The sequence below is a fragment of the Mugil cephalus genome, chromosome 8, assembly GCF_022458985.1.
Source record: "Mugil cephalus isolate CIBA_MC_2020 chromosome 8, CIBA_Mcephalus_1.1, whole genome shotgun sequence".
Taxonomy (NCBI): Eukaryota; Metazoa; Chordata; class Actinopteri; order Mugiliformes; family Mugilidae; genus Mugil; species Mugil cephalus.
The window spans coordinates 17721262-17748444 of NC_061777.1; the positions used below are offsets into that span (position 1 = coordinate 17721262).

Sequence of the window (27183 nt, forward strand, 5' to 3'; positions counted from 1 at the left end):
GAAACATTTAGTGAAATGTGTCATTAATAATTTTAAATGTGAATTATCGTAAAAACAATTGTCAGTGGATTTGGATTTCGGCACAAGTTTAAGAAATGTAAGTAGCTAGTAGCATCTAGTACCTAGATAGAAATGCTAATGTGACTACTTCTTATTCAAAAAGTGCCTTATGAGGTTCAATACTTTCCCTTAAATACATTGAACAACTTTGGACTTGGACAAAATTGTAGTTAGTGATGTAGAGGCAAAGTTAAGATCAGATTATATTTACGGTTCTTAAAATACATACTGAATCATCAACAGGACACATCTTTTGTTTATTTTCCATTAGAGGTTCAGTAAAAGTCAGAGTCACATGGTTGTTGGGGCTGATCAAAATGCTCAGAGTATGTAGTGGTAAGCCCACATGCCACAGGCTGGTGACACAGTAAAACACCAAGTGTACTACAACAATATAGAGTAAGTGGCCGAGAGAACAATGGAAAGAGCCTTGACAACGAAGTGCACAATAGAAATACAACTTCCTGATGCTGTAATTTCCTGAATTGGAAGTTTATCAAATGGACTAAAAAACGGAAGTATGACTTAGGCTTTTGTAAGTCTGGTGAAATGCACTGTTCATATTCTGGTCATTCTGGTCTGGTAAGTAGAAAGTATTTTAGGAATACTCTTTCGAGAAATTACACTTATGCCACCAGAATTGGATTCTATTGTTGGATGAATTTGTCACTGTAAAACCTGTGGTATACCAGTAGCCTGTAAGGTTAATCCGTTTTTTAGTGCAGCACCAACTGAGAAGCGTTTCTGCTATCCAGCAGGGGGCAGTCAATCAAACATTTTTATTCTTTCTAAATTTACCACACCAGAATCTCTTTCAGTGCTGATGGGAATACACAGAAAAAAAGGAAACATTTTTTTATAATCAAAAGTCTCGCATAGTGTTTTTAATTCACTCTGACATTCTGTACAACCACATTCATGCAAATTCTCTCTCTCACTCTGACTGTGCACAAACACACACACACACATGCATAAACACAGAGAGAATGTACAAGTGCATAAGTGAGCACACACAAACAGTTACTTGAAGCAAACGTAATGGTGAAAGATTGTCCACAGATTAAATGCATACAGCCGTACTTCGGAAATGGGCCATCTTGCGTTCCATTTCATGCTATAGTTGATATGCATAGAAAAATCACATCTGCAACAATAAAGCTTTCATTAGACATCCAAAATCAACATTACATGTCAATTTCAGAGATATCTTGTATATTTTTGGAAAGTGAATAAAATAAATGCGTATCTTATGTTTGAAAATGACAATTAAAAAAAAAAACCTGCGTTATTATTTTTTTCCATTTCACAGCAAACTCTTACAATGCTACAGAGGCAAAAGTACCAGTTTAGGGTCCTGGCTGCCTTTGTGATATTATATCTTAAATTATATAATTATTAAAAGACCATACAACATAACCCTGTCATTTAAGAGTTCATTAAGGTCATGCATAGATGTTCACATGTAGGTATATTTTATACTGTGGTTTCGCTTTTCCACAAACCACTCTTCATTCCAACAGAGCTCTGGGATTGGTCGGTGCCGCTCATGTCCTGCTCCAGCTCTAGCACAGAGTTTTTTAGGGTGCCATTTGGCGCCGCGGCCCCCGGCACAGTGGTGGTGACACTGTTCAAAGGGTACGAGCAGCGCTTAGTCTCACGTTCTGCGGATGCGGCCAGTTTCAAATTGTCTCTGCTGGCGCATCGGCGCTGAGCTCCGTGCATGGCCGCTCTGCTGGCCATGGACGGCAGCAGCGGGAAGGGTTTGCGGCTTCCGCTGCTTCCGTCACTACCCTCTGAGGGGCTGGTGGCGACCGACTCTCCCACCCGCTTCCCATTCGTCAGTGGACTACCCTGGTTCTCTGAGAGGCTGTGGTGGAGGCTGCCATTCTCACTGGTGGCCGCTTTGTAAACAGCATGTGATGAGTTGAGGTGCTCTAAACCTGTGGGGCCCAGAGCTCCAAGACTGCCCCCACCTCCCGCAGTCCTTAGAGCTTTGAGACGGTAGTGACCTCTGCCTTCACCCCGATGATAATACTGGCTACTCCCTTGTTTAGTTCTGCTACTCACTTTCCTTCTCTGGGGGTGTACAGGCGCTGCAGAGTTAATGATGGGAGGAACATTGTTTGTTGGCTTGGTGACGTTGTCAGTACTGGTGCTAGTGTTGTTGCCGGTAGTGACACGTGAGGTGTTGTTTGGACTGTCTTGTGCCACCTGCAGCAGGTTGGTGAGCTTGCAAGGCCCAGGGCCAACGCTGCTGATCCCACTCGGCGTGGACGATGACCTGGCTGATGAAGAGTTGTGAGAATCGCCAGGTGGGTGGCAGTTGATGAAAAGCTGGGATCCCTGCTCAGACGTCTGAACTCCACTCCCAGTAGTGCAGGTGTGTGTGTAAGTAGAGATGGGATGCGCGCGCTGATAGCCCGGGCAACAAGCCAGCCACGAGGCCTGCACATCCAGACGTCGAAAGCAGTGGTGCACCACCAGAAACACCCCCAAAACGATGGCGGTCACCCCATAGAGACAGCTGAATAACAAGCTTGTGTGGCCCGTTAGCCACATTGCCATGGCTCCACAACACCACAGAACCACAAACAGGAAGTGGGTGGCCACCAGCACAGAGAACTGTGTCTTCAGAGAGTACTCGTCCTCTGGAGGCACAATGGGGTTTATAGGTCCCACCACCGAGTCTGTGGACAGCAGGCTGGTGCTTCCTGCCAGCGCAGGATGGCTCTCAGTCACAGGAGAGGACAAGGTGGTTCCTGTGCATTCTTTGGCCACACGGTGCTTCAGGCGAAACACAGTGCACAGGAAGTAGATCCAGGTCACCAACACAACTAGGCCGGCGGGGACAAAGAATGACCCCAGACTCGAGCGCCAGACCAGCCAGCAGCTGTATGAGCAGAAAAGATGGAAGTCAGCGCAAAACAAGGACATCTTTGTGCATTCAGCATGTCTCTCTGAATTATTCACTTCAGCACCAAATAAAATAATACAAAGTGATTCAAGGATAAAACAGAAAATGGCTTACTAAGGGCTGTTGTCTCCATAGTTGTTGACATTGACAGCTGCGGTGATCCCACAAATGATGAGGGGAACTCCATCAGCTATCAAATAGAACCTTGAACGACAGTGAACACCATATCAAACAAACGTTCCCAGCTGCAGTTTCAGAAATAAAAAGCAGTTCTTGTTTGTGCCACAGGATGCTATGTGACCTTTGGCTGCTACGATGTTTTTGAAAGTGAGCATGACCGTGTCATTTTCCTTTTTGTGTTTTAATGTCTCTCCGGCTGTCTATAATCTGCACAGGGCTGTGAGACCTTTCACTCTCTTAGTGGGCAGAGGGTTACAAGGGTCAATATAGGCTCCCAAAGTCTGAGATTTATTGCAGCCTGGTCCCATGTGGCCAAGTGGGTAACAAAGGGGTGGCTGGAGGTCCAGCGAGGTCAGGGGCACAGCGTATGATTGCCGCTTCAAGATCACAGAGGTAGGAAAGCGAGAGAAGAAATAGAAGGGAACATTGGAGAAGACAGTGCACTCCTTGAAGCTCCTGAGCGCAGATTTATTACAACGCCCACTGCTTCTGTTGTGTTGGACTCTTACATTCCTCACCTCCCCTGATCAGAGTTCATCTGACTTTTTCTTTTTTTTTTTTGCCTTACAGCAAACACACTGTTATGTCCCCCCCAAGGTTTCTTAAAAACAGAGGGATGGTTGTATGGTTGTTGAGCACAATGACCACCTTTGAGTAGCCACTCAAAAGCACCATATTGACGGGAAACAATAATCCCATGGTAAAGGGAGGGTGTGAAGGTGAGCTGTAGCTTGTTCACTGACCTGAGCATGGGTCGCTGAGTAGGCGGAGTAGGAGAATCTCCCTCTGGCTGCCGTGGCATTCTCCACACGGTTTCTTTGTAAATGACCCTGGCGCTGACTCCGATCCACAGCAGGGTTGACAGCGAGGAGTAGTGCAGGGCAATGCCCACCTGTAATGCAGTCAGATTAGACACCGGGTCCACAGGTAAACTGCTTAAATTGGATTGACAATATTTAAAACAACAAATTCAAAACTTACTGCTTGACAAACCACTGGGTAGCTGGTCAAGCTTATGCCTCCTGCGTAGATGGCTGTTGTCATGGCGATGTGGAAGCAGGTATTCAGCAATGTGTGCCAGCTTTTTCTTGATATGTGAATTGAGCTGCAGGAAGATGAAGTCAAATCGTGAGAATTTGTAGGAAATAAGAGAATGCAGCAAGAAGTCATGAAGACAACACTACCTGTGGTGTAATATATGCGTAATGATGATGGTGAAGAGGCACAGGAGCAGCAGCGCAGTGCAGGCATACACCACGGGGTGGAGCACCTTTATGGAACTGCCTGTGGAGTTGGGGAAGTCGGGCACCTCCTAGAGAGAAATCACACACAAGTCAAATGAAAGTCTCATTCAACCTCTGCCAGCCTGGAGGAACTGATTAAATACTCGAGTCTACTGCACCTGCAGGACAGCATAATTGCTAAGCACGTAGCAGCGCATTGTGGAGGTGCTGCTGTCGCTATGGACCAGCTGGCAACCCTCCTGGCTCCAGCCTCCCTGCTTCTCCGGCCCCTTAACACTCCACTGAGCTGCCACGGCATCAGTACCGGGGGACAAGTGGCGCAGCGACACCCAGATGGGCTCCGAGTAGTTCCACATGCTGCAGCCGTCTGGCAAAGATAAGGGGGAAATTATCAAGACAAAAAAATGGGCATTCAGTTAAAACACTCAGACATGATTATGTTAACATAACATGATAGTTTTTTTTTTTTGAGTTGTTCACTTTACACGTGTTATTTCCAGTGCCACTACACTGTAGGCTAATTCCACTATTTCTATTTGAACGTGAACGACAAACACGAAATTTATATTCATTTCCAGCTATTATCTACTTTGAAAATCTCATTCCAATATTTGTTTATTTTGACAAACTAAAAATTTAATTATATTTTTCTAAATTAAATGTGCTGATGTCTTTCCGTACCGAGTCCAACAAAGACGACAGGAGTGTTGACGCTACGTCTGCGAGAGGCAGCGCTGCTCGAGTTCCCAGACAAAGGGAAAAAGCTGCCAGTTCGGAAAGCCACAAACTGTAGCTTACAGTCCGCTGTGGCATCAGGAGGAAACAGAGTTGCCGGGAGAGTCACTGACGCCAGGGCTACAGAACTCTGGAGGACACATGCAAATCATGTAATGAATATTGAAATTAAAACGTGTTGGGTACATGAGCATGTGGTAACAGAGGGAACAAGGCAGTGCAAGGACAAATACTTATTCTTCACCTTTATGGGGAAATTGTTGAGGGAGGTGTTATGGGAGCCAGTGCTGCAGCGGAAATTAAGCTGTTGTTCATGAGCTGACTCTGGAATTTCCATTCCTGGGCTTCCCGCTGACACCTCGCGCCGCTGATACACGGTGCAGGTTATACCAGTGAAGTGGGCCGGTCGAATTAGGTGGGCCTCCATCACAATGTTCTTAGACACCTGTAGAAATCAAGTTTCCGATTTACTAACAAATTACACAAACGTAAATATATCTCACAATAAACTATGGCTATATTTGTACCATGGAGAAGTCCTGAGCATGGCTGTGTAGCTGCGGCCAGGCCAGCGTCTCTAGGGAGTAGACGATGGAGCTACAGGCTCTCTTCTCTCTCTGAGCGAGGGCAAGGATCTGGTCATCCACCTGCATCAGGTTACTGCCCATCTCGACCATCACCTCTGACAACTGGAGCAGATTTACGAGGGTAATAATGTTACACCTGGCCCCCATTCGTAAAAGGCTCTTTTAATTACGCAATTAAATGGTTCTCACCTCTCGCAGCGGCTTGACATATTCCATAAACTTCTCCATGATCTGTGCCACATACATCACGTCTACTGAGTCGGTGAAACCTGCAGCCTCCAGCGTGTAGGTGCGGACCTGATGTGCGACTGTGACAGCGTTGGAGGCGTTGATGGGCCTCTGAGACGAAAAAGGCAAAAATACAACAAGGACATGAGCTGTCACGTCAAGACACTAAGTCTGCGTTATGTGCTGAAGAGGAACCACGCGCCGTGGTCTGACCAGCATACTGACCAGGATGAAAGTGTGCAGGACACGGGTGATGCCATTGGTGTAGTGACAGTTTGAGTAGTCGCCGTCCTGCCACTTTCCAGTACGGTCACAGTATCGAGAAGCTTTTTTCTGCTCCATGCCCCCTTCGATGGTCAGGGAGGGATAACGCAGCTGCAGGCAGTACTGATAAGAGGTGATGCCTGCCACAGTTCTGGGCCACCTGTGCATTAACACCACTGAATAATTAGAATGCTAGATCTGCAGTTTTGTGATGATATATATATATATATGTGATATGATGTGTATCGTATGATACATAATAATGTGCCACTGTGACTGTAACTAACCTGAACTCCCCACGGTTGTTTACAACTTTATCTTCTGGACAGAAGGAGGCGCTGTTCTCCAGCACAACTATTTCCACAGCCTGAGAGGTGTTGCCCCGCCCAGTAGAAACCACACACTCCCACTTTCCGCTGGCCTCCACATGTACGTTGAATAAGATAAGTTCACTGGACAAAGACAATAAGAAAAGCTCATTATAACACATAATTACCACATACCGCTTCAGCAAGAGAAAGCAATCATCTCTATTTGCCCAGCAATGTCTTTTCAGCTGAAAGGGCAGCTGAGAGACTGAATAAAGACTGAAAGGCAGCATCAACAGAACAAATTAGGGCAAACCGAGGCACTCAGAGCCCATTTGTACCCTGCTACTCCACCTGGTGATGAAGGTGCAGTCATGCAGCACACTGTTCTCAAGCTGGATATCCATTTCTGGGTCGGACGTCACCAGCTGACCGTTGAAACGCCAGTGTAAGGTGGTCATCTTATCCACCAGAGCAGCGGTGCAGTGGAAGGGCAGCCGATCACCCCTGAAGACCACCTGACGTTGGGAGGGCAGAAGCGACAGGGTGTGCAGCTCCAGAGGGCCGTCTGAGCAACGCGGAGGGAAGAGACGCAGATGTGACCGTTACACACCACTCTGAATTATTTCTGCTGCTCTCTCATTATCCAACCTCAGCTAAATGTTTCCACAGAAGCTATTATAAGTCGGCTGTTCTTCAACAGATTGGATGCAGCCTGCACCAATTCGTAAATGCAACCCACAGGATTAGCTGTCAGCGCAGCTCACTGATGCTTTCACAAATATGCGCCTTCTGAGCTGCTGGGATTAAAACGCTTTTGACTCGTTTGCTCCAACGATTCTTGAAATAGCTGAAATGATCTTGAACGTTATTATGACTGCACTGTCACTGTCATTTACAAGGGCAAAGTTGTTTGAAATAAGGTGGTGAACCGCTGCGTTCGCCCGCCTCACTGTGGAGGAGCTCTCACCACAGCTCAGCTGGTTTTCCTTTAGTCCACGCAGAGGCTTTCCTCTCAGGCTCTTGGGGAAGGCGCACAAGGTTTCCTCTCCTAAACGTACTGAACTGGTGCGCAAGAAGCCTGGGACCCAGCGCAGCCCGCAGTCGCACGACAGGTACTCGGAGTTGAAGTTCCTAAAGGGAGACATGATCATAAATCATCAGTGGGGGGTTTTTAGGATTCACTCGACCTGAGGAGGCTCAGAAACCGTTTTAACTGAACGACAGCACCACGTCATCACAGTACAGTATCAACACATTAGGGCTGTGCAAACCATCCAGTATCTGTATTTGTTGAGGGGAAAAAAAGTAGTTTTATTTGTATTCAAATAAAATCCAAAACATGTGTAATAATCCTGTTTTTTAAGTTACACTTCTAATTTTAGATATGTAGGTGTAAAAATAAGTATTCTTTAATTTGCCATTATAATAATTATGGATGTATATGCAATGCTGGTTGGTGTTTACCATTAAATGCAGCTAATATAGATGATTTGGTGCTTGTGGGAGACTGTGGCTCCAACCTCCAGTTGTGTGGCACAGGTGTGCGAATGTGTGTGTGAATGGGTAGATGTGTCTGTGACTATAAAGCACTTGGAGGTACATAAAAGCAAGAACATGAATGCTTAATGTGAGAGAACCTGACAGCAGACGTCTCAATACTAATGTAACTTAACAGAATAACCTCTCGGTCAAACCCTGCTTCCTAAAAGTTATGTTTCTCCATTCGACAAAACTACTGATGCAGTTAAGTTGTGTTTCGTCCACTCAGTTAGTCAAGACTTTTCACCCTGACTCCTGAACGTCACTCAATCCAGGCAGACGCACAAACATTCACTGCGGTCACTTGAGGAACGGCAGCTTAATGATAGGATGTTTGTCTTCTTCTAGAATACAAATAACTTCAAAATGATTTGTTCAAAATGAGTATTTGTAAAAAAAAATATCATATGCCGAATATCGTATTCAGGTTCGGCTCCACCACCACAACACATGATACGTGTTTATGAAAAACAGGGCTGACACCCACCGTTGAATTGTTTTATGATTGAGATTTCTTGTTTCCACCCGTACATAAAGAGGCTCACTTATTTTCAGTACTGTACATGAAAATCTAATTTGTTTAGATTTGGAATATTTGTAGAGTCATCCTCTGATTTATCACAGCTTAAGTAATATACCACCAGCGACAAATCATGTTGTTATACAATGTACAACACATTAAGCAGACCCTTCAGATGTGGAATAGCGTACTGTGAGACTGAGCTTTGTTAGCAGTGTGTAAATGCTGACGGAGTTTAACACTCACACTAGCTTGAGGGACGGTAGCTCTTCGAACACCCCTGAATCCATGGTGGACACGATGTTGCCGGAGAGGTTCCTAACGGGAGACAAATTGGATACGAACAAGTCAGCTTTACCACAGAGAGTTCGGGATTTTTATGGAATCAATGAATCTGTCTCTTACAGTTTAGTGAGATTGGTCAGCCCCTGGAACATGTCTGCAGTCAGGCAGCCAATGCGGTTGTTGGAAAGGTCGCTTAAAGTGTAAGAAAAAACAACAGAGGAATGTGTTAGTTATTTTCAAATTACGAGCGCTTGTCTCAACCGCTCAAGCCTCGGAGGATGATGTCTTGTACGTATACGTGCATATGCATGCGAAACTTCGTCGGACCTCCTTCGTCTTTATAGCAAAACCAATCAGTGTTATTCTGCTAAAGTTTGCAATTTTACGTTCCAGGCTGTGAAGCTAAAGGTTTAAATAAGCAGGCCTGCAGCCCCGGCCACTTTCCCTTATCAGGACTCCATAGGATCTGAGTAAAAGTTTATCACCAGAGGGGTAAAAGCAAGGCCCCTGCTCTGTTGTCCACCTCTGAGTGTGATGTATGGCTGCAGCCAGAGAGGGATCTGCTCTGTTGCACCCCTGACACTACCCGGCAGAGAGCTGTCCAGAGCATGTGTTTATCTCCCCCTGTTTGTTTTGAGAAGCCCCAGACCTTGCAGGGAAAACACAAGCAGGAGGAGGAGGGAAGGGGAGTCACACCGAGCGGCGCAGACGAACGGTTTTCGGCCCACGCTGCAACCAGACCCCCGCGTCCAAAAACTCGACGAGTGAGGCAGCGAGCGGCTGCAAGCAGTCGCCTTGTCACATTCAATGAAGTCTGAGGAGCCTCGGCGTAATCCTGAGGTTTTCCTCAGGGTTTGAAAGCCGGGTATGGAGATGACATCCCGGGGCCTCTCCAGAGATCAGCAGTGAAGAGGCCTTTATGGTCACACTAACCCCAGGAGCTCAATATAACGCACGCTGCCATGAGCTGCCAAAACAGTATATACTATCATGGGTTTGCCTCGGCTACTGTCAGCCTGTGAACAATCTTAAACAAACTAGCTTGTCTCATACGTTTAAGCCAGAATTTATGAGCCTGTGTCCCCGACTTCCATCAATGTTTATGTTTGTTGCTCTGAACCCGATTGGAATGTGATTTTTATGCTGATGTGTACTTACAGTTTCCGAAGCTCAGATAAGCCCTGGAAGGCTCCAGGCATGATGGTGCTGATTAAGTTGTGCTTGAGGTCCCTGGGAGAGAAAGAGAGAGAAAATATTTAGTTACCATGAAAATGCACTTAAGTACGATGCTGGCTATAGAATTGTTCCACACTTCTTGCTGGCGGTCAGATCTTCACATTGACACATTTTATGCTCTGGAGTTAGTTAGCTTAGCATAAAAACTGGAGTTAAGGGGAAACGGTTTGCCAGGTGCTGCCCTAAATAGTAATAAAATCCGTACCACAAAAGGTTACTAATTAACAAATTAAATCCTGTTTTACGTTGACGAAACCAAAGCGTAAGAGCATGTAACTCTTGGCCACAAGCACAAACAACTAGTAGAGATTCCAGGAAGTTACCGCTCATGGCCAAGAAGCCGTTCAGCACATAACTGGCAGAAAATTGCCAAAACGATCCGTTTCACTCTCTGATTTCTGCGGTGGGTTTTCTAAAAATGTTGAACACTTCTTTTAACACACAGAGAGAGGCGTCTGCGAGTTTCAAACAAACGGTAGTGCAGACTCGTTTCCCAAACCTGGCTCCTCTAGCGGGACACAGCGGGATACCTCAGCCCACAGATCTGAAATCTTATCCCAGCAGCCACCTGGGTTTGAGAGAAGCAGCACGCAGATGCTTAAACAAATAAGATATCAGCGGAATCTAAAACAGCTAGCGCGAGGGTTCGTCATTTCTTCTGCTCGGTTCAAAGTGGGTCTTCCCACAGTAAACTTGACCACTGCAAACCATAAATATTCATCTCTGTAGCTGCCTTTGAATATCTGGTTTCATACTATCCGCTGCACTTATCTCCACCCTTTTCCCACTCCACACCCATGAGTTAAACTCTTCGACCAGATAACCCTTCCCCATCAGCTAACCTGCATTAGATTATGAATCCGAGCCCTTTTTTCTTCTCTCTTTTCTTTTTTATTGGTCAGGCGGGAATAGTGGGGTTAGATCAGGTCAGGAGATGGACGGTTATTGACAACGCGTGTTCCTATTCCATGAAAAATGTCTGCTCCCATCGGACCAGTCGGGACCAGAGAGGGATTTCCTTTCAGGACTTCACAAGCACCAACGCAGAGCCGGCATTTCTCGTGGAGATGCCTCGTGGTATCGGGGACTTTCTGGTGTTTTCTTTTTTCCGCAGAGATTATCTGTCAGTGCTGCTCTCCACCGAGAGGCCTCACACCACATACGACCTCAGGCATCTCTTAGCCATTGTTTTGTCCACTTTCCAAGAACTTGTCTGGTGAATCTAGGCCAGGGAAATCGCTCTTACAAAATGGCTTCCAGCAGAATGATTATACCGTGCGGTATGGGCTAGGATGCACTCAAGTGATCAGAGGTTTTTGTGCTTTCGTTCCAAGATCCCGCTCCGCCGTGGCTCGTATTTAGATTGCAAACAGGAGACAGGTTATAATGATGGAGCGATCTGGCCTCAGACCAATGAGGCTGAAGTCTATTTGTGTTTGCCTCAAAATATTGCCTCTGACAGCTCAGCCCGGCTCTTTGAGAGGATGCCAGATTTTCAGACAGAACATTTTGCAACAATTTCACAGCTTTTTAAAAAAAGGAAGAGATATTTCCACCTCTATGATTCTGACAATAACAATAATCTACTGTGTGTGTGTGTTTGTATATGCGTGTCACAATGCACTGTATGTGCTGATCTTTGTGTGCCTGTGTACCTCTCTGAATATACATGTGTTTCTGTGTGTCAGTAGCTGTATAGGATTTGTTGACCAGGGCGGGGGGAGAACAATACTGCTGTTTCCAGCCTGTGCGTCCCGGGGCTCATTAGTGCGGCGATGAAAGACGAGGCACTGCCCACTGTTTCCTTTCACTGAGGTCTGTCACTCCCTCTCTTTCCATGTCTTTCACACTCATGGACGAGCGTGCACTCGCAACACTGACATCCATGTGTAACCTGTATCAAACATGCGTTCGTATTTGGATTAAATCGACGGCTAAAGCGGAGCTCAAGTGAAGGCCAAATCCAGAAGAGTCTGCTAGACAGCAATCTCACCTCTTCCGTCCTTAATTTTTCTGTTGAAGTGAAGATTAAAATGTTTCTTTTTTTGTGACTGAGATCCTCTGTACTCAACTGCACTACAAAACGGAAAACAGCTCCAAATCTCAATAATTCTATCAAAAGATCAAATGCATACACGCAGACAAGCACGGAAAAGTTGCATTCGCTGTTCATAGATGATGTTACATTGAGCAGCACTTAATGTTACACATGCATATATGATCCTAACCATAACCAGGCCACACTTAAACAGATCCAATGACGCAGGCGGCCACATGTGACAGAGCAGAGATCATATGTTGCTTGAGCTTTCTGAAGACGAGCGAGTGACCAATTTTCAAGCGCTAAATCATATTGCGTTTCCTGTCTGGTTTGAAAGGGGACAGCGCTCTGTGTGTTTTGGCCCGCCGAATTATCGAATTCTGACACACTCTCTTATCACCAAGCTGGGGAATGCAAAGGAGCTCACCAGAGTCAACACGGCTCGACGCGCCGGCCAAGAACGGAGCCTTTACGGTAGCCCAAAATGTCAGCGCTTGTTCGCCGCCGCGATCCAACCCAAATCTCCCCTGCTGCGGCCAATCACCATGTTCCTGCGCTCTCTGATTCGCGTCCAGCTTTATTTCAGACCTACAGTCGAGTGCGAGCTGCATCTCCTTGCAGGCCTCGCGCTCAGGCGATGACTCGTCCGCGTGCCCTCTGGAGTAGACAGTGCCCTCGCTGACAACAGCTTCACAGCTCAGCGGCCTTGACACTGATGACAACAGCTATCACCGAGCAAGAGGATAACAACGCAGGCAAGGAAAACTTCAAAGCCTCGCGCTTTCTGATCCCGAAAGTATCGCTGTCTAAAATCCCAGACATTTGAACTGCAGCTATTACTTGTTGTTATCCTCCTCCATAGTAGCATGGACTTCTCCAACGTATTATTACTGTGTCCACGGCCTTTCTGTTTGAGTTATGCTTTGTAACCTCCTGAGTGCGGGGCTTTATCCCCTTCGCCACATGTGGCCTGTACGATTGGATTGTGGCAGACTCAAGCTCACTACCAACCCAAAAAGGGCTATTGTCTGCTGCTGCCGGGGCTAATACCAGAAGCTGCCATTAAGAATCTACGTTTTTTTCCCCCCCTCCTGATCAATGGGGTTGGTCCTCTGCCATTCTGAAGAGTCATTGCTCTGTGGGTATAGGGGATGAGCACCTGGGCCCCATGCAGACCAGACTGGAGAGGAGCGACGTGCTTGTAGGGCAGCGAGAGGGTAATAATGAAGACATGGTCTGTAAAGCGCTTCAGACATGGAGTGCTCCATTATCAGGAGCACAGCAGCAGGGACTGGAGTGCTGACATTGTTTGGGCCCTGGCCCCGGGGGGAGCTGGGAAAATGACTGAAGCCAGGAATGGCCACTCATTATCACCAGACTGGAATCAAGAATTTCCTGTTGCTGGAATTTTTTTAATGGAAATCTTTACATCGGGCTAATTCCTATACTGTACACACGCTGAATATAAAAGACAAATAAGCAGAAGCAGAGCAGGAGACAGAAACAAAAATGCCCGCGGATTAAAGGAAAAACGCACGAGGGTTTAACTGCCACCTTGGTTCCTGACAGAGGTCAGTGGAGACCATTTTTGTGCCGCGTGTCATTTCCTGTCTGGTTGGCGTCGCTCGCAGAGGCCCTTGCTCGTTTATTTTTACAGTTTCCTTTTTCTCCTTTTTTACTAGTTAGCTTTCCCCTGTAGGGAGGGGCAGGTGGGTTAGGGACTCAGAACGAAGCAGAATCGTCCCTGTGTATGGCCCCGTAGACCCCCACCTCCCTGCTCCTCAACACACTTGCTCACAATGGGGGCTCTGTAACACAGGCCCCAAACGTACTCTTGCCTTCCCCCCAAAACAGGAAACCAGGATCTGCCGAGCTCTTGTTTTTCTACTAATTTCCTGCTTTGCTGCCCCTTCCCCAGATTATTTTCTTTGCTTTTTCTGGTTCCTCTCAGATTGGCTACACCTGATCAACTTTTTGTCTGTGTTCATCAGGAAACCAATTGCTTTAGTTCGGCCAGGAAGCTAAAGGATACAAGGGCTAGCTTATATGCGCTGGACACATGCTTAAGATATTTCCTTTCAAACCCCCCCAACTTATTATCCTCTGTACTACACCGTGGTTAAAACAAATAAGGCTCTCAACTCTGCTCATGACTGATTATAACATAAACTGCGGATCTAACCAAGCGCACTGCCGTTAGCGGGATGTACAGAAAAAGCAATACTTTTATTGGATGTGTAAAATTCCCTAAGTTGATTATACGCTTCTATAATGTGAAGGGAGAGGAGATGAAGGTTGTTCTGCCAAGGAAAACTCTGGAACCGTGGACCTTTATTGACTCTAGTTCTGGTTTTTGGAGTGGCCGAGCGAAGGGGGCGATGCCCTCTTTGGCAGCCCCGTTCGTTTTCATGAGACCTTCCAGCATGCAAGGCTTCGGAAACAATGAAAGTCTGTTTATAAATCTGATGTGACATACTTTAGATTGTAATATTTGTCTCTGAGATGAGTGATCGTGTAAAGTCCGAGCTTTCGAATCGAGTCATTCAGTCTTCATCTGTATGTTAATGTTGATGGAATTGAAACAATGTGTAACTGGGAAGGAAACAAAGGCCGGCGTCTTTCATTCAAATTATCAATGAGAAGATATTTTCAGCCAGTAGGTGGACTACAGGATGCAGAAAGTGTCAAAGGGGAGGAACAGCAAGAGACCCAGTGCGCGGCGAGAAGGAAGATGCAAAAATAAAGCAGAAAAGGAAGCAAGTCCACAGAAAGCTCAAGTTCCTCCAGAGGAAAATGCCATTGAAACCATATCAAGTTTGCTGCGGGAGTGTGTGACAGGGAGTTACTGGCACATAAAGCGTACGATTTGGTAATGGGCTTATGAGCGGGCTTGCTCGCTGTTTCAATAAACCCCCAGAGCCATGACTGAGCTAGGCTTGCAATACAAACACACCCCGTTCCTTCAGTTTATCTGAAAGACACATCTGGAGTCTATCAACTCCAGCAGCACCCCCTTTCTGTTTCCACTCTCCAGCACGCTTAACCCCTTCCTCACCCTCTCCACCCCTTAATGTCATGCACTCTCATTAGTTGACCGTTGCCTAACCAGGAACCACTCAATGGCGTGTGCGGGAAAACACACTAACACAAATGTTCATTTTTCCTGCGAGGGGGGAAGCGAGGCTCCCATATGCAACCTCTGCAGCTTCCCTTAGCTCCCTTCAGAGCGACGGGCCGGTACAATCTGAACCTTGTCCTACCCAGACTGGTCTAGACAGAAAGGCTCCTTGCCATGTCTACACATTCTCCACTGTTTTTACATGCTATAGAGCTGCCCACCTCTTTTTTTGTTCCCACTCATCAAGGTAATTCCGCTTAGCCTACGTGGAAATAATGTTAATCTCCTGCTAAGAAAAACAACCTCAGATTTATATAAGACAAACGGAAGGAGCGTGTTTTCCTTCTCTCCCTCCCTCTCCCTCCTTCTTCCTCCATTTCCCTCTCCCTGCAGCCGCCACCATACCATCTTTAGCCATCTCGGCTCCCCTTCTCTTGTGTCAGATGGCAAAGTTGTTTAAGTTGGACTCCTTCCTAACCCCGGCAGCTCAGAATGGCAGCGAGACGATTTCAAGGTTGGTTTCAGAGACAGCCGGGGCGAAGACCGAGTGACCCGTGTCCCCGCCTCTGTAAAACGCATGCGATCAGGTCAAAAATGTAATAAACCGGCCCCAATAATGACAACCGTGGTGTCGGAGCGGTGTCTGTTCCATCACGCGTGACGTTTTCCTAAACAAATCGTCGCTCTTCTCGTGCCCTGTGTGGTTTATTGGTCACAAACTTCCCTTCATTCTTGTCGTGAGCATACGAGTATAAATCACCAGCAACTCCTTATTTCCTGCTTACATAATATTTCCTGCACACATACTCCCCTGTGGTGCAATAAGTAAAAGTGCAGTCATATCAATTAGAATAGGTAGGGGTCCTTTTAGAAGTCTATCGTGCTGACAACACCTCGAGCCTCTAAACAGTCCTAACCACAAGTCTCACTTCTGCCTTTCAGACCTGTCGGCTTCAAACACCCTGCTGTTCCCTCATCCATCATCATCACTGCCCTCCGGTCTCCCTCCCTGCTCCATGCTCCCTCTCTCCCCGTAGGGCGAACAGACCTGGTAATGAGGGCCCCTTGTGCCCTGCCTGCCTGTCCTGTGTCCCATGGTGCAGTGGGGCCCAGCTGGACAAGAGCCAGACTGCCCCGGCCCTCTGCGCTCATTATTCTCATTACCTTGCCTCAAATCAGTGCAGGACAGGCTGCTGGGATCTGTCCGCAACTCATAAAGGTCCCGGCTTGTTAGTGGGGCTGCCAGCGAAAGCTCCCATCGGAAGAGGTGGAGGTGCGCGAATAGGTGCCCAAGTGCAGTGTCGAGGGCCCCCCGCGGCGTCTGAATGTGACTTATTTTGCACGTAATGCACAATTTGCTCCTTTAGCAAGCACGGCCACAGATGCGAGGTACGTTTCGACTGGTGTGTTCATCCCAGGAGATGGAAACACTCAAGGTATTCCAAGATCTAAATGTAGCTGTTGGATGGTTAGCCTATTTAAAAGAGCTACAAAAACACAGTAGTCCAGTAAGAGGGCAAAAACAAACAAGCCTAAATTGCTCCTCTGCACTTGGGTGGTTTGGCAGGTTATGAAGGCAGTAGTGGCTTTGAGGAGGTTTGTCCCAATGAAAGGGCTAACTGTGTAGCTGCGCTGTCTGGCTCAGGCCCGGAGGAGGGTGGCCTGCCCCGGAGCTGTATTCTCCCGCTAACAACAGCAGATCAGACTGCATTCAGCTCTGAATAGAGGTCTGGTGTGAGCGCGTGGATGTGTGTGCGTCTGCCGAGAGAGTTACTTTTGAAATGACGAGGCAAGAAGTGAGGGTGCCCGTGCTAGAAAACACACTCAAGGGTTACAGTGACAACAGAGACGGGCCGAGAGTGTGAGTGTGTGTGTGTGTGTGTGTGTGTGTGTGTGTGTGTGTGAGCGGGCCGTTGTTTATCCTTGTCGCATAGGGGAAGAGGTGCAGTGTAATTCCCTGATGTGTGTTTACTCAGCCCTAGTGGGCTGGCCTTTGATTACAGCAATGACCACATAATATGAGTAACTGTTCACTACTGCGGCAAATGACAAGCACATGTAGACGACACATACTGGAAACAATGAGGAGACGAGAAGAGCCTCAGGCCGGGGAGACCGAACACGACTAAAATCTCGCAGCACGGAGAGACAAAAGCTCACAAGCAGACCTCTCCCGTGCGCTCACGTTTCAATTCGTCCCTTCGACCCCGTCCGCCGGTGGCCAATGTAAAATGTGGCGCTTTTCACAGCATTTTTCCCATGAGCTCAGATGTAATTATAAGCCGTTCACGGCTCAATTTAAGGTTGGAGACGTCAGGATGACTGAGTAAACCTCCACCGCCGTGTGTCAAAGATCCAGCAGAGGTTGAGGCAGAGCAGTGAAATGGGGCCTGCGTGATTTACGTTATGTCCTCTCCCTAAACCAGATACTTATATCTCCCCCACTGTGGAGCCTTGGAAAGTGTGTGTGTGTGTGTGTGTGTCTTTCTCCCAGGTCCCGGCTTTTAGTTAAGTCTCCAGGAAAGCTCCACCCTGTTGCCCCCGCTAGTTTTATCATTGTTCCAGGTACAGGCGGCAGTTAGCGGGTGAGCTCAGGTTACCCGACCCACTGACCCTACAGCGCTACAGGGAGCCTTGTCTCCACTTTCAAAAACAAGCAACATCGGCTCATTTTACATCAAACACTTCAAGCTGCGGATCTTCTTTAGTTCTCCTTTTATACCAACTATTACCGGAGCAGCATTAGCTCCGGGGATCTTGTTGTCGTCTCTTCCTGTCAACAGTTTTATCAGCGTCCTCGGTGCCAGACTGCTGAGGTGAGAACTGACAGCTTGGCCTTGGAACCGTCCAGCTATGGCGTTCTCATACCAGACATAAAGAAACAGCAATTTCAGCGAATTCGGCTTTCGGTCTCGACTGGCACATCTGGTGCGATCTCCAGTAGGTAGGTACTAACAACCTAACAACTGCAGCAAATTGCCATATTTTTCTTTCTTTCAACATTTTTGAGAAGCTCGTTATCTTCATGGGTGGCAGCCCCCGAGTGGCATGTGGAACTAATAAACCTACCCTTTCTCCTTCCAGCAAAACAAGAGCGTCTGCCAGACTACAGTATCCTGACTGAGGCTTCACCGCGTCTGCCGTTGCCACAAAATGTTACTGGGATGCTGGTGAAACAGCACACCTTAAAAAAAAAAAAAAAAAAACGTGTTTGGTGGGAAACACACTGTCTGCGAGCCTCACATCAGACTATCCGCGGAGACAGAGGTAGTAGCCTGTGGCTGAACATGAGCCAATAGCAGTTTCCTTCCTATCCTGTTTGTCAACACAAGTGCTTCGCATCCTGTCATAACTCCCCAAGAAATTACCTCATGCATCACTTGTCTCACACCCCATTCAGAGAGTCAGATGCCGAGATACTAAGGAGGGCCAGACTGTCTGCAAACCACAAGTGGAGCTGCCAACATGCGCCTCCTCCCAGAGATCTCCCTTATCTTGTCCTGTGGAGTGGGGCTTACCTGATAATGAAGGACTGAAGTGTAATTATGTGAAGTTTTCAACATAACTTAGTGATAGCCAGTCTGAGTGTATCATCCTCCCTGCTGGAGAGTAGCCCACGACTGGATAGATGCGCACAGCGCTGCTCTGATCTCCGCAGATCTATTCAGATCTCCCTGATAGCCTGTCTGTGTGTTTCTGCGAGGCCTGGGCCAGGTGCAGGCCAAAAGCAACACACGAGGACGCAACGCATAAATCTAATATAAGCAATAAACATGACATTAGAGCATCTGCAGAGGTGCAATCTTCAAAAAAAGAAGAAGAAGAAACAGGACACTCACAGCTTCTCCAAAGCATAAAGTCCAAAGAAGGATCCGTTTCTCAGAGCTCTGATTTTGTTGTGGCTCAGTATCCTGTAAAAAAAAAAAAGAGAAAATATCATTAGAAATTTGCAACAGAATCTAAAATATGCTAAATAAATATCTTGATCGTCGAGGCAGAGTTCCGGTTTAACCGAACAGGAAAGCCGGAGCGTGCTCTTGGAGCACCGGTCACTTGAGAGATTAGCCCGACCAGAGACACTGGATGTTTCTAATAAATGTTAACAAGAGGGAACAGAACATCAAGATTCTGAGAGAGGCTGTAATCTTGATAATAATTTCGCATACATTTTTACATCAAAGGTATCACTCCACTTCAAACAAATGGCGGCACAGACCATGTTAATTAGCCCTTTCCCCGCTGGCGAATCATTTGGACTATGGGGCTGTTATCAGACCGGTGGGCAGAATGCTCCGGGGCACAGTGGAAGTAAAGCTGAGATCAGTTTGTCTGACAGAGAAATACTAAATATCTACTACTACTCAAAGGCAGCTAGGATGGACTCTTATATGGACTGAAGGGACAATATCCTGAGTTAAATGCATTTCGTCTAACTAGAGACATTGGGTATTAGCGAATGTGTTTACAGTCTTGTGGATGCTTATAGTGATCTATTCTACAAACTCAGAAAATGCAGAACCTAGAAAGATTATTCTCTGACAGACCAAGAACACGTGATGCATTTATTTAGTCTCTTTTATCACACCAGGTGTTTGTAGGAGAGGCAACGTTGGAAACAAATATGCTACCATTAGCTACCAATAGCTTTACAGTTAAAGAAGTTTGATGTTTGTATAGTGCACAAAAGTTTAGAAGGACATCTGGGTGGAAGATGGGCACACAAAGCAAAGAGAAAAAAGAAAAAACACAACACCAGAGAAACAGATCAATATCACATCTGTGTAGAGTACCCTGTGATGCTGTGGGACACCAAAGATCCAAACATGACCGAGTTTTACTCAACTATTAGAAAGGAGGCGTCAGGTCCGTGTTGACTCATCAATATTTAACCAAGACCAGTGCGTCCCAACTAATTTTCAGGAGACAGATTTAAAATTTTATACAATTACAGTGTCTGGCCCTGTGGATCCACTGACCAGCCCACGTCTGCTCAGCAAGGGCTCAGGGTACAGCGGAGGCCCTGCCATGGCGACAGCCTGCCATCATTAACACACCCTTCAGTTTCACATCATCCTCGCCCCTACCACATGGCGTTTAATGGGCTGTTTGCGACATTAAGCGTGTTCTTAATCGAGAGAGTGGAGCTGTGTGTGCGCCTTTAAAGGAGGGAGCTGACTGTGAACAGTCTGAGAGATTTACAGATTCAGCAGCAGCAGTCAGCCCCCCTGTTTCCTGCCACATCAATAAAAACACTGCCTTCAGCTCTGCGCCTTCCAACTCAGTTAATGACCAGATTTAATCGTCCAATCTTGGTGTACAGGGATAAACTGGCCTGACTTACGTCTTCACTTGAGCAACTTCACTGACAGCCACAATATTAAAACGAGCGGAGGAAAAAAAAAAAAAAGGAAAGAGAATAAGCCAATATGGAAAGTAAATCATCTTCTGCTCCAGTTATCGTGGACAACTCCGTCATTATCTTCCTACAATTATCTACCAAAATTAGAAACCGGAGAAATGCATTTTTAAAGTGGGCTGCAATCAAGAGAATAGATTTGCTCCACCAATAATGACTGTAATAGTGGAAGTGAAGCCTCTCTGGCTAGTTTGCTCAACATTTAAGACCAAAATCACTGTTTATTTTAAGCTGTGCCCTGAAAACATGCTATCAATAGAATTTGCTCTCCCCCAAAATTTCCAAAGTCGAAGTCCCAGAAACCAACGTCATCCCAGATGAGAGCATTATTTCTAGCTTTGGAAAAAAAATAAAAACATGTCATGTTCACAAATCCACACTGAACGGCTGAAATAAATCATAGTTATTAAGTCAAGACATTTGAGCGTGGATGTCAGGCGAGAGCACTCCTCTCGTGGTATAGCCTGAATTTGAACCTGTGACTCCTAGGCCTTGAGGTCTCTCGCTCAACTTTGGGCACTGAATCTCTCCTATAAATGGATGCAGGCCCCAAGATGAAAGCTACAGAAGATCCGGAACTGCCTGAATAATTCAATACAGATAGGAGAAGAGAAAGTCACATCTGGCAAAAAAAAAAAACCAAGCCATTTAATTCGACACAGATAGTTTAGATACAGATAGTTCCTCTTTGACTAAGCTTATTGTGCAGAAAACGATTAGTCAGACGATCATGCACATGTTTGTTTTTGGTGAGCTCCAATAACCCATAAGAATAACATATTCTCTTTCATACATTTACGGCACGAGTTACACGTATTCATTCTACAGATGTGCCTATTTAGAAAAAAAATAACATTTTCACGTGTCTTCCCGTCACAATAATCCTAATTACAGCCCACAATATTTCAATTAGCTACACGGTTAAGCGGGACTTAAAAGCTGACCTTCATAAATAAACAGAAACTATGAAATGAGCTAACCGAAAACCTCTTCCAGACAACAAAAGGCAGATTTCCAGGAATGCAAGGGAGTAGCAGAGGCTGGACACTACTGAAGAGTCCCCAAAGCCCGATGTTTGGAGCACAGTGGTAGTGAAGGACATTGTTCTTTCATAAACAATATGGGGAGTACAACTCTGAGAAAGCGAGACAGGCAGAACTCTGTAAACAGACAGAAATAGTCCGCGTTCCCAACAGGCTAAACAGGAAACCCAGCCAATTAGCTGTTTATTCAGAACCCGGTTACAGAGGTCAGGGGTTGTGGAGAGAGCACTTCCTGGACAGCCATCAGACAGACGGGGCTGTGTCCCAAGGCAGGTGACAGCTGAGGCATATGAGAGGGCATCGCTTCATCACTGGAAGCAGACAAAGGTTAACAGAGCTTTACAAGCAGAGAAGATGAGGGGGCTTCTTAGTCATGGTGGCTGAGCTACTAGTAGGCCTAACGTCGGCTCACCACCATTTTGCCACTGAGGTTTGACTGTATACAAGCGACTTCTTTCTGCTCAACGTCTCGACGGATCAGACAGCAGAGTTAATCTGCTTTGGAGGTCCGTGAGTTGAACGGTGCACGGCATGACAGCATGCTAACTCAGTCCAGGCTACGGATGGCATATCAGGGCCGCATTAACCGTCTCTCATTCACTTAACCCTTTCAAACCACAAAGGCCTCCGAGTAATCTGATGGACTAATTGAATTCATCTCATCTCTGTAAAAAAAAAAAAAAAAAAAAAAAAAAAAGAAGAGAAAAAACAGCAGGGCCACATGTCAGGCTCTGAGATCTTGTCCAACCATTTCATGTAATTTCGTTTACATGGAGATCAAAAAGCAGGAGGTCAGATGAAAAGAGCCAGGTCAAACAGAAGCACAGACACCGGCTTCCCTTCCCCAGAGCTCTCTTGTCGCAGAGCGACTGAAACTGTCACCATCTTATAGCTGAAAGTCCCCTGGCACTCAAGGAACATTTAGCTGCATTTGTGCTTGATTGACCCCAACTAGTTCAATTTTGCTAAAATTTTAATATAATTTGCATAAATGTACTAAATAGGCCCTGTACATTTCAATTTCTGTAATGATTTACTCTTTTAATGCAATTTTCCGAAGTTCTGTAGTACTCGATTTAAGCTTCGGGGCTTTTACTTGTTGCCCGATGGAGTGTGAAATGTAAAAACCATACAAAGAGTGTTGTCTAGTAAACCGCCGCAGCTCCTCCCTGCGCCGTGCCGCTCACTTTGTTGGTACGCTCAATTTGCTCCCTAAACCCGCAAAGCCTTTGAGGGCCACACAGGGGCATGACAGCATGTCGCAAATCGTATTTGCTCGCTGATTTACTTCCGCTCTTCCCTTGACTTGGAGCTGGATGGATGTCTCAATGTAACACGCCGCCCCAGGCCTGGCAGTGTGTGTGTACCTGTGTGTACTGTAAACAGTAAAGGTCTGTAACAGCCGTCGTACAGCTGCTTTTGATTTTAGGCCGTTGTCAACCAATCAGTTGGCCGTGGAATCGTCGCGGCGGTGGAGCTGGGGAGACCCCCAGCTGCGTGGCACACAGCACCGACACATGGGGGAGCTAGCCAGCGTTTTCCAAATGACAACCTGCCACCGACGGACAGGGCTGGAAAACACATCCTACTATCTCCTCTCCTAACCGCAGTCAGAAAGCCATAAATCCAGACACAACAGGACGCTCTGTGTGCCGTCACACACCACTGAGAGTTCGGTGTTGATATTCTTTCGCCCCTTGCTGCACACGCTTAAAACGTTGAAAAATTTGTAAACCCACACAGGAAATGCTCCAGCCTCGGCTTGGCATTTAGTCTGGGACATCAGCGAGGTGCACATGAAAAAAAAAAAAAAAAGCCCTGAATTCAATTGGCTGCTGTTGCCCTCTAAATATTTAAGCACGCTTGACTCAGACAGTGAGCTCTGTGTAGCTGCAGGCCTCTGCAGAAACCACAGGCAGAAAACAGGTCTCAAGGAGGGATTTATTTTTAATAACAACTCATCTGCAGGCTAAGTTGCCTGCTCTCATTACGTATGTATTACTCTTTGAACAATAGTAATGTTTCCTGTCATTCTGGAGCATTCCTGCAGCATCACCAGCACAACACCTGGAGCCGCTGCAGCGCGATCAGAGACGAAACGATGCAGAAGCTGATTGGACGCTTGACCTCCCGTCCCACCCCGGGCTCCGATCTAACTCCGAGGCCAAAAGGAATAGAGGGGCAAAGGTTAGGCGTAATAAAGAGTTAAAACAACCCAATGGGCCGCTGTGTAAACATCATTTAACTTTGGATTGGTCTCTTACCCTCAAGGACCACACGCGAGCTGAAAGACAAGAACCCTTGAGAGAGATTGGTAACGTGGCATAAATCCAGTCCTGAATCAGAGACCAATGGGAGCCAGATAATGAGAGTGATTTTAAATGAGAGTCTCAGAGCGTCATTATTGAATTAAGCCTGCTTTAATTAGCATGCTGATTTGATAATGCACATGCTGGTCTGTGTCACAGCGGTGCTCAAGTTCGTATAAATAAAAAGCAATAAGAATTTAGCCCGGAGGGAACCGAAACTCCGCCGAGGGCACCGCGATTATCCACTTTCACGCTAAGAGCACGGCATTGTGGGAGCACTTTATTACGTGTGTCTTACAGCCGAGAACATAACACACAAAAACTTGACTTTTTTTTTTTTTTTTTTACTGCATTTTCCCCTGTTTTGCTTTCCATTTCGGTGATTTTTCCTTGCCCGGCGTTTCATTTCAAGGATATAGGCAGTTCGCGGAGGAGAGCTAAGTGAACATGGCAGCACTTCTCTTCATATACACATCACACACATATCACTCAGAGTGATGCGGGCAGACGTCGCGGATCAACAAAATATTGTGGTGTAACCGGAGGACGGATTAAAAGCTGTATTACTTCATTTGGCTGTTACCGGTTTTTCCAACGCCGCCTCCTCGATCCAAACGCCGGGTCTGACGGATCAAACGCCGCGACAGACCTCCGTGACATTACAGTTTAACCTCCCAGACTGGAGCCTGGCCTCCATCGCGGAGTTGCGTTTCAGCTAACAGGATCGTACCTGTGCCATGAGGGAACGCCTGTGTACCTCTTCAGTTACAGGCAGTAATAAGTACTTTTGCATGTACACACACAGTGACCGCTTGATGTGCGTGGGTTCCTGTCTGTGGGGACTAATTAACAGGGAATAATTGTTGTGGACCTTCATTTGTGGTTGGGCTGTCTGGGTTGCGATATCACACAGGATGTGTGTGCGTGTGTGCATTGATTGATATTAAGTAAAATTTCCTGAGTCAATGAAAAAAGACAACGTACACAACAGTGAGGAAAACGTACACATGAACGCTGAGCAGCCTTTCTGTCATGGTATTCTTATTTCTGTGGTATTTTTGTATTTGGCAGGAGAAGTGATTTTTTTTTTTTTTTTTTTTCACGTAGATGGAGGATAACATGTTTTGAATAAAATGCTTAATTTTTTTTTCCCCCAACGTCTGAGGTTTGGCTAGACGAAGTGTGGCTTTTTTAGTGGGCTTATAGTTTTGGGAAAGTAAACTGTCATTGCAGCAAATGTGTGTGAGCAGACTGTGAAAAATAAAAATAAAACTGCGAAAGACTCCACGCCGGCCCGGCGTGCGGCAGCCAACCCCCAGCATAATGAAGATGATGAAGATGTTTTTTTATGCGTTTGTTTTTCAAATTCATGTCTGCGCCGTCGCCGCATCTTTATCTTGAGAAAGCCCTTGGTTTTTAGTGGCACGACGAGCATTAAGGCCTCGGAGTTTGTGTCACGCTTCGAAAAAAAAAAAAGCTGCATCAGTCTCTCTCAGAGCCCTCGCTGCTAATGGACACTCTCGCAGAGACAAGAAAGGGAAGGTGGAGGGAGGAGGAATAAAGGAGAGCATGAGCGGAGAGATCTCTCAGACTGGGAGGAGGTTGTGTCATTTTTGTTACAATAAGTACTTTATAAGAGGCCTCCAGACTGGGCTCACCATTCAGTCCGTCCAAATAGCTTAACCCTTTCGCTGTAAAGAGACAGAGAGCCACCTAAGCCAGCGGTCCCAGGAGCACCCCCAACCGAACACCGGCCTCCCACCCCCGGCACCCAGGGCCCGTCCTCAGAGAGTCACGGCGCTGAATGTAGCCGAGAGAGACTAAATGCCCTTCAGCACAACAGGCACTTTAGCAGCAAATGCATGTCAAGATGTGAATGTGCCCATTGTGCCTGACCCACCAGAGGGCTCGCTGCAGCTACCGGGGAACGCTGCCAAGTTACAAGTCCCACTTGCCGCCTGTCATGGAAAGGAGCGTCCGTGTAATTGCATGCAAAATATTTTTCATGAAATCATTTTGCAAGCCCTGATTGAGTAATCCAGCCATCAAACGGGGAGAGGAGAGGAGGGCGGAAGGAGCCACATGAAGGAGCGGAACAGATTCTTGTCATCCGCCTGTGTGACAAACTATATGAGTTAGATGATTTGTAGTATGTGAAGACTCTCGCATTGCTCGTTTTTTGTTTTTTTTTTGTCATCGTACGTTTTTGCCTCGGAGCTTAGCATGGAGACTGAGCATCTGATATGTGCAACCACTTATTATAGAGCGCGCTGCATTGTGCTTGGGTTAGCAGGCTGGGCCGGGGAGTTCGGCTTTGTGGTTTGTGGCAGTGTGTGTGTGTGTGTGTGTGCAGATTTAGATGCACAAGTGTTTGACCTATCAGATTTATTTATACGGAAAGTGTGTACGTTTAACTCGATGTGTGCATGTTTGTGTGTGTGTGTGTGTGTGTGTGTGCTTAAGTGGCCCAAAAGCAACTAGTCTAAAATTAAAATCTGGGTTTTTGAAATGTCTCTAATTAGAGAGGGGAGTACTGAAGCCTATTTTGAGAGCTGTGGCCATGCACGCCCTTCCCATATGTGCGTGTGTGCACAGGCACAAGCAGACTAACAATACACACTTCGCAGAGGAAGGTCATATTAGACAATTCATCGAGTTTTGCTAACAGGAACTGTCCGTGGAGTGTGTTTCTATACACAATTTATGAAGGCTGAACAAGCAGTGAACTTTGAAGACATAAACAAGTAGCTACGAGGAATATTAACCACCGGCGGAACACAAGCTAAAGTACGAGCGCTTACTGTAAAATCTGTAATAAATTACGGCAATATTTAGAGTCAGAGACAAACCAAATTGGAAAGTTTATGGCTGCAGAGAATGAACACAATAGCCGATTTAATCACGGTCTGAAGTGTTTTAACACTTTTAATGAGGCAATTTAGTGAATTTAGCCGTTTGAGACAGAGAGTGGAATGCGGTGTATGCCTGGCTAACATTGTCTCATTGTTCTGTCTCATAACCAGCCTCTGTTTTCTGCTTCTGAGCGGAGAACGGGGCTGGGAAATCAGGCTACTTTTTTCAAAGGGTTGGCCAAAATCCTCCGCGCCCCCAGATACTCGCTGCCTTTACAGGCATCTGCGAGAAGGTTGAGCT

General features: G+C 46.4%; 1 protein-coding gene across 1 annotated transcript in view; it reads right to left on the reverse strand.

The window, feature by feature from the left end:
• Positions 1–298: 298 nt before the first annotated feature.
• Positions 299–27183, reverse strand: part of adgra2 (adhesion G protein-coupled receptor A2) — a 35874-nt gene continuing 8989 nt past the window's right edge. The window contains exons 2-19 of the mRNA XM_047590823.1: positions 19102–19173; positions 10026–10097; positions 8988–9059; positions 8829–8900; positions 7491–7654; positions 6875–7088; positions 6500–6664; positions 6174–6372; positions 5910–6059; positions 5661–5822; positions 5378–5578; positions 5080–5263; positions 4557–4765; positions 4339–4466; positions 4136–4259; positions 3898–4046; positions 3089–3178; positions 299–2950 (exon numbers count right to left, since the gene is read on the reverse strand). Of these exons, the coding sequence (XP_047446779.1) occupies positions 1534–2950; positions 3089–3178; positions 3898–4046; positions 4136–4259; positions 4339–4466; positions 4557–4765; positions 5080–5263; positions 5378–5578; positions 5661–5822; positions 5910–6059; positions 6174–6372; positions 6500–6664; positions 6875–7088; positions 7491–7654; positions 8829–8900; positions 8988–9059; positions 10026–10097; positions 19102–19173 (3844 nt within the window). The 3' untranslated portion in view covers positions 299–1533. The remainder of the gene's footprint in view (positions 2951–3088; positions 3179–3897; positions 4047–4135; positions 4260–4338; positions 4467–4556; positions 4766–5079; positions 5264–5377; positions 5579–5660; positions 5823–5909; positions 6060–6173; positions 6373–6499; positions 6665–6874; positions 7089–7490; positions 7655–8828; positions 8901–8987; positions 9060–10025; positions 10098–19101; positions 19174–27183) is intronic.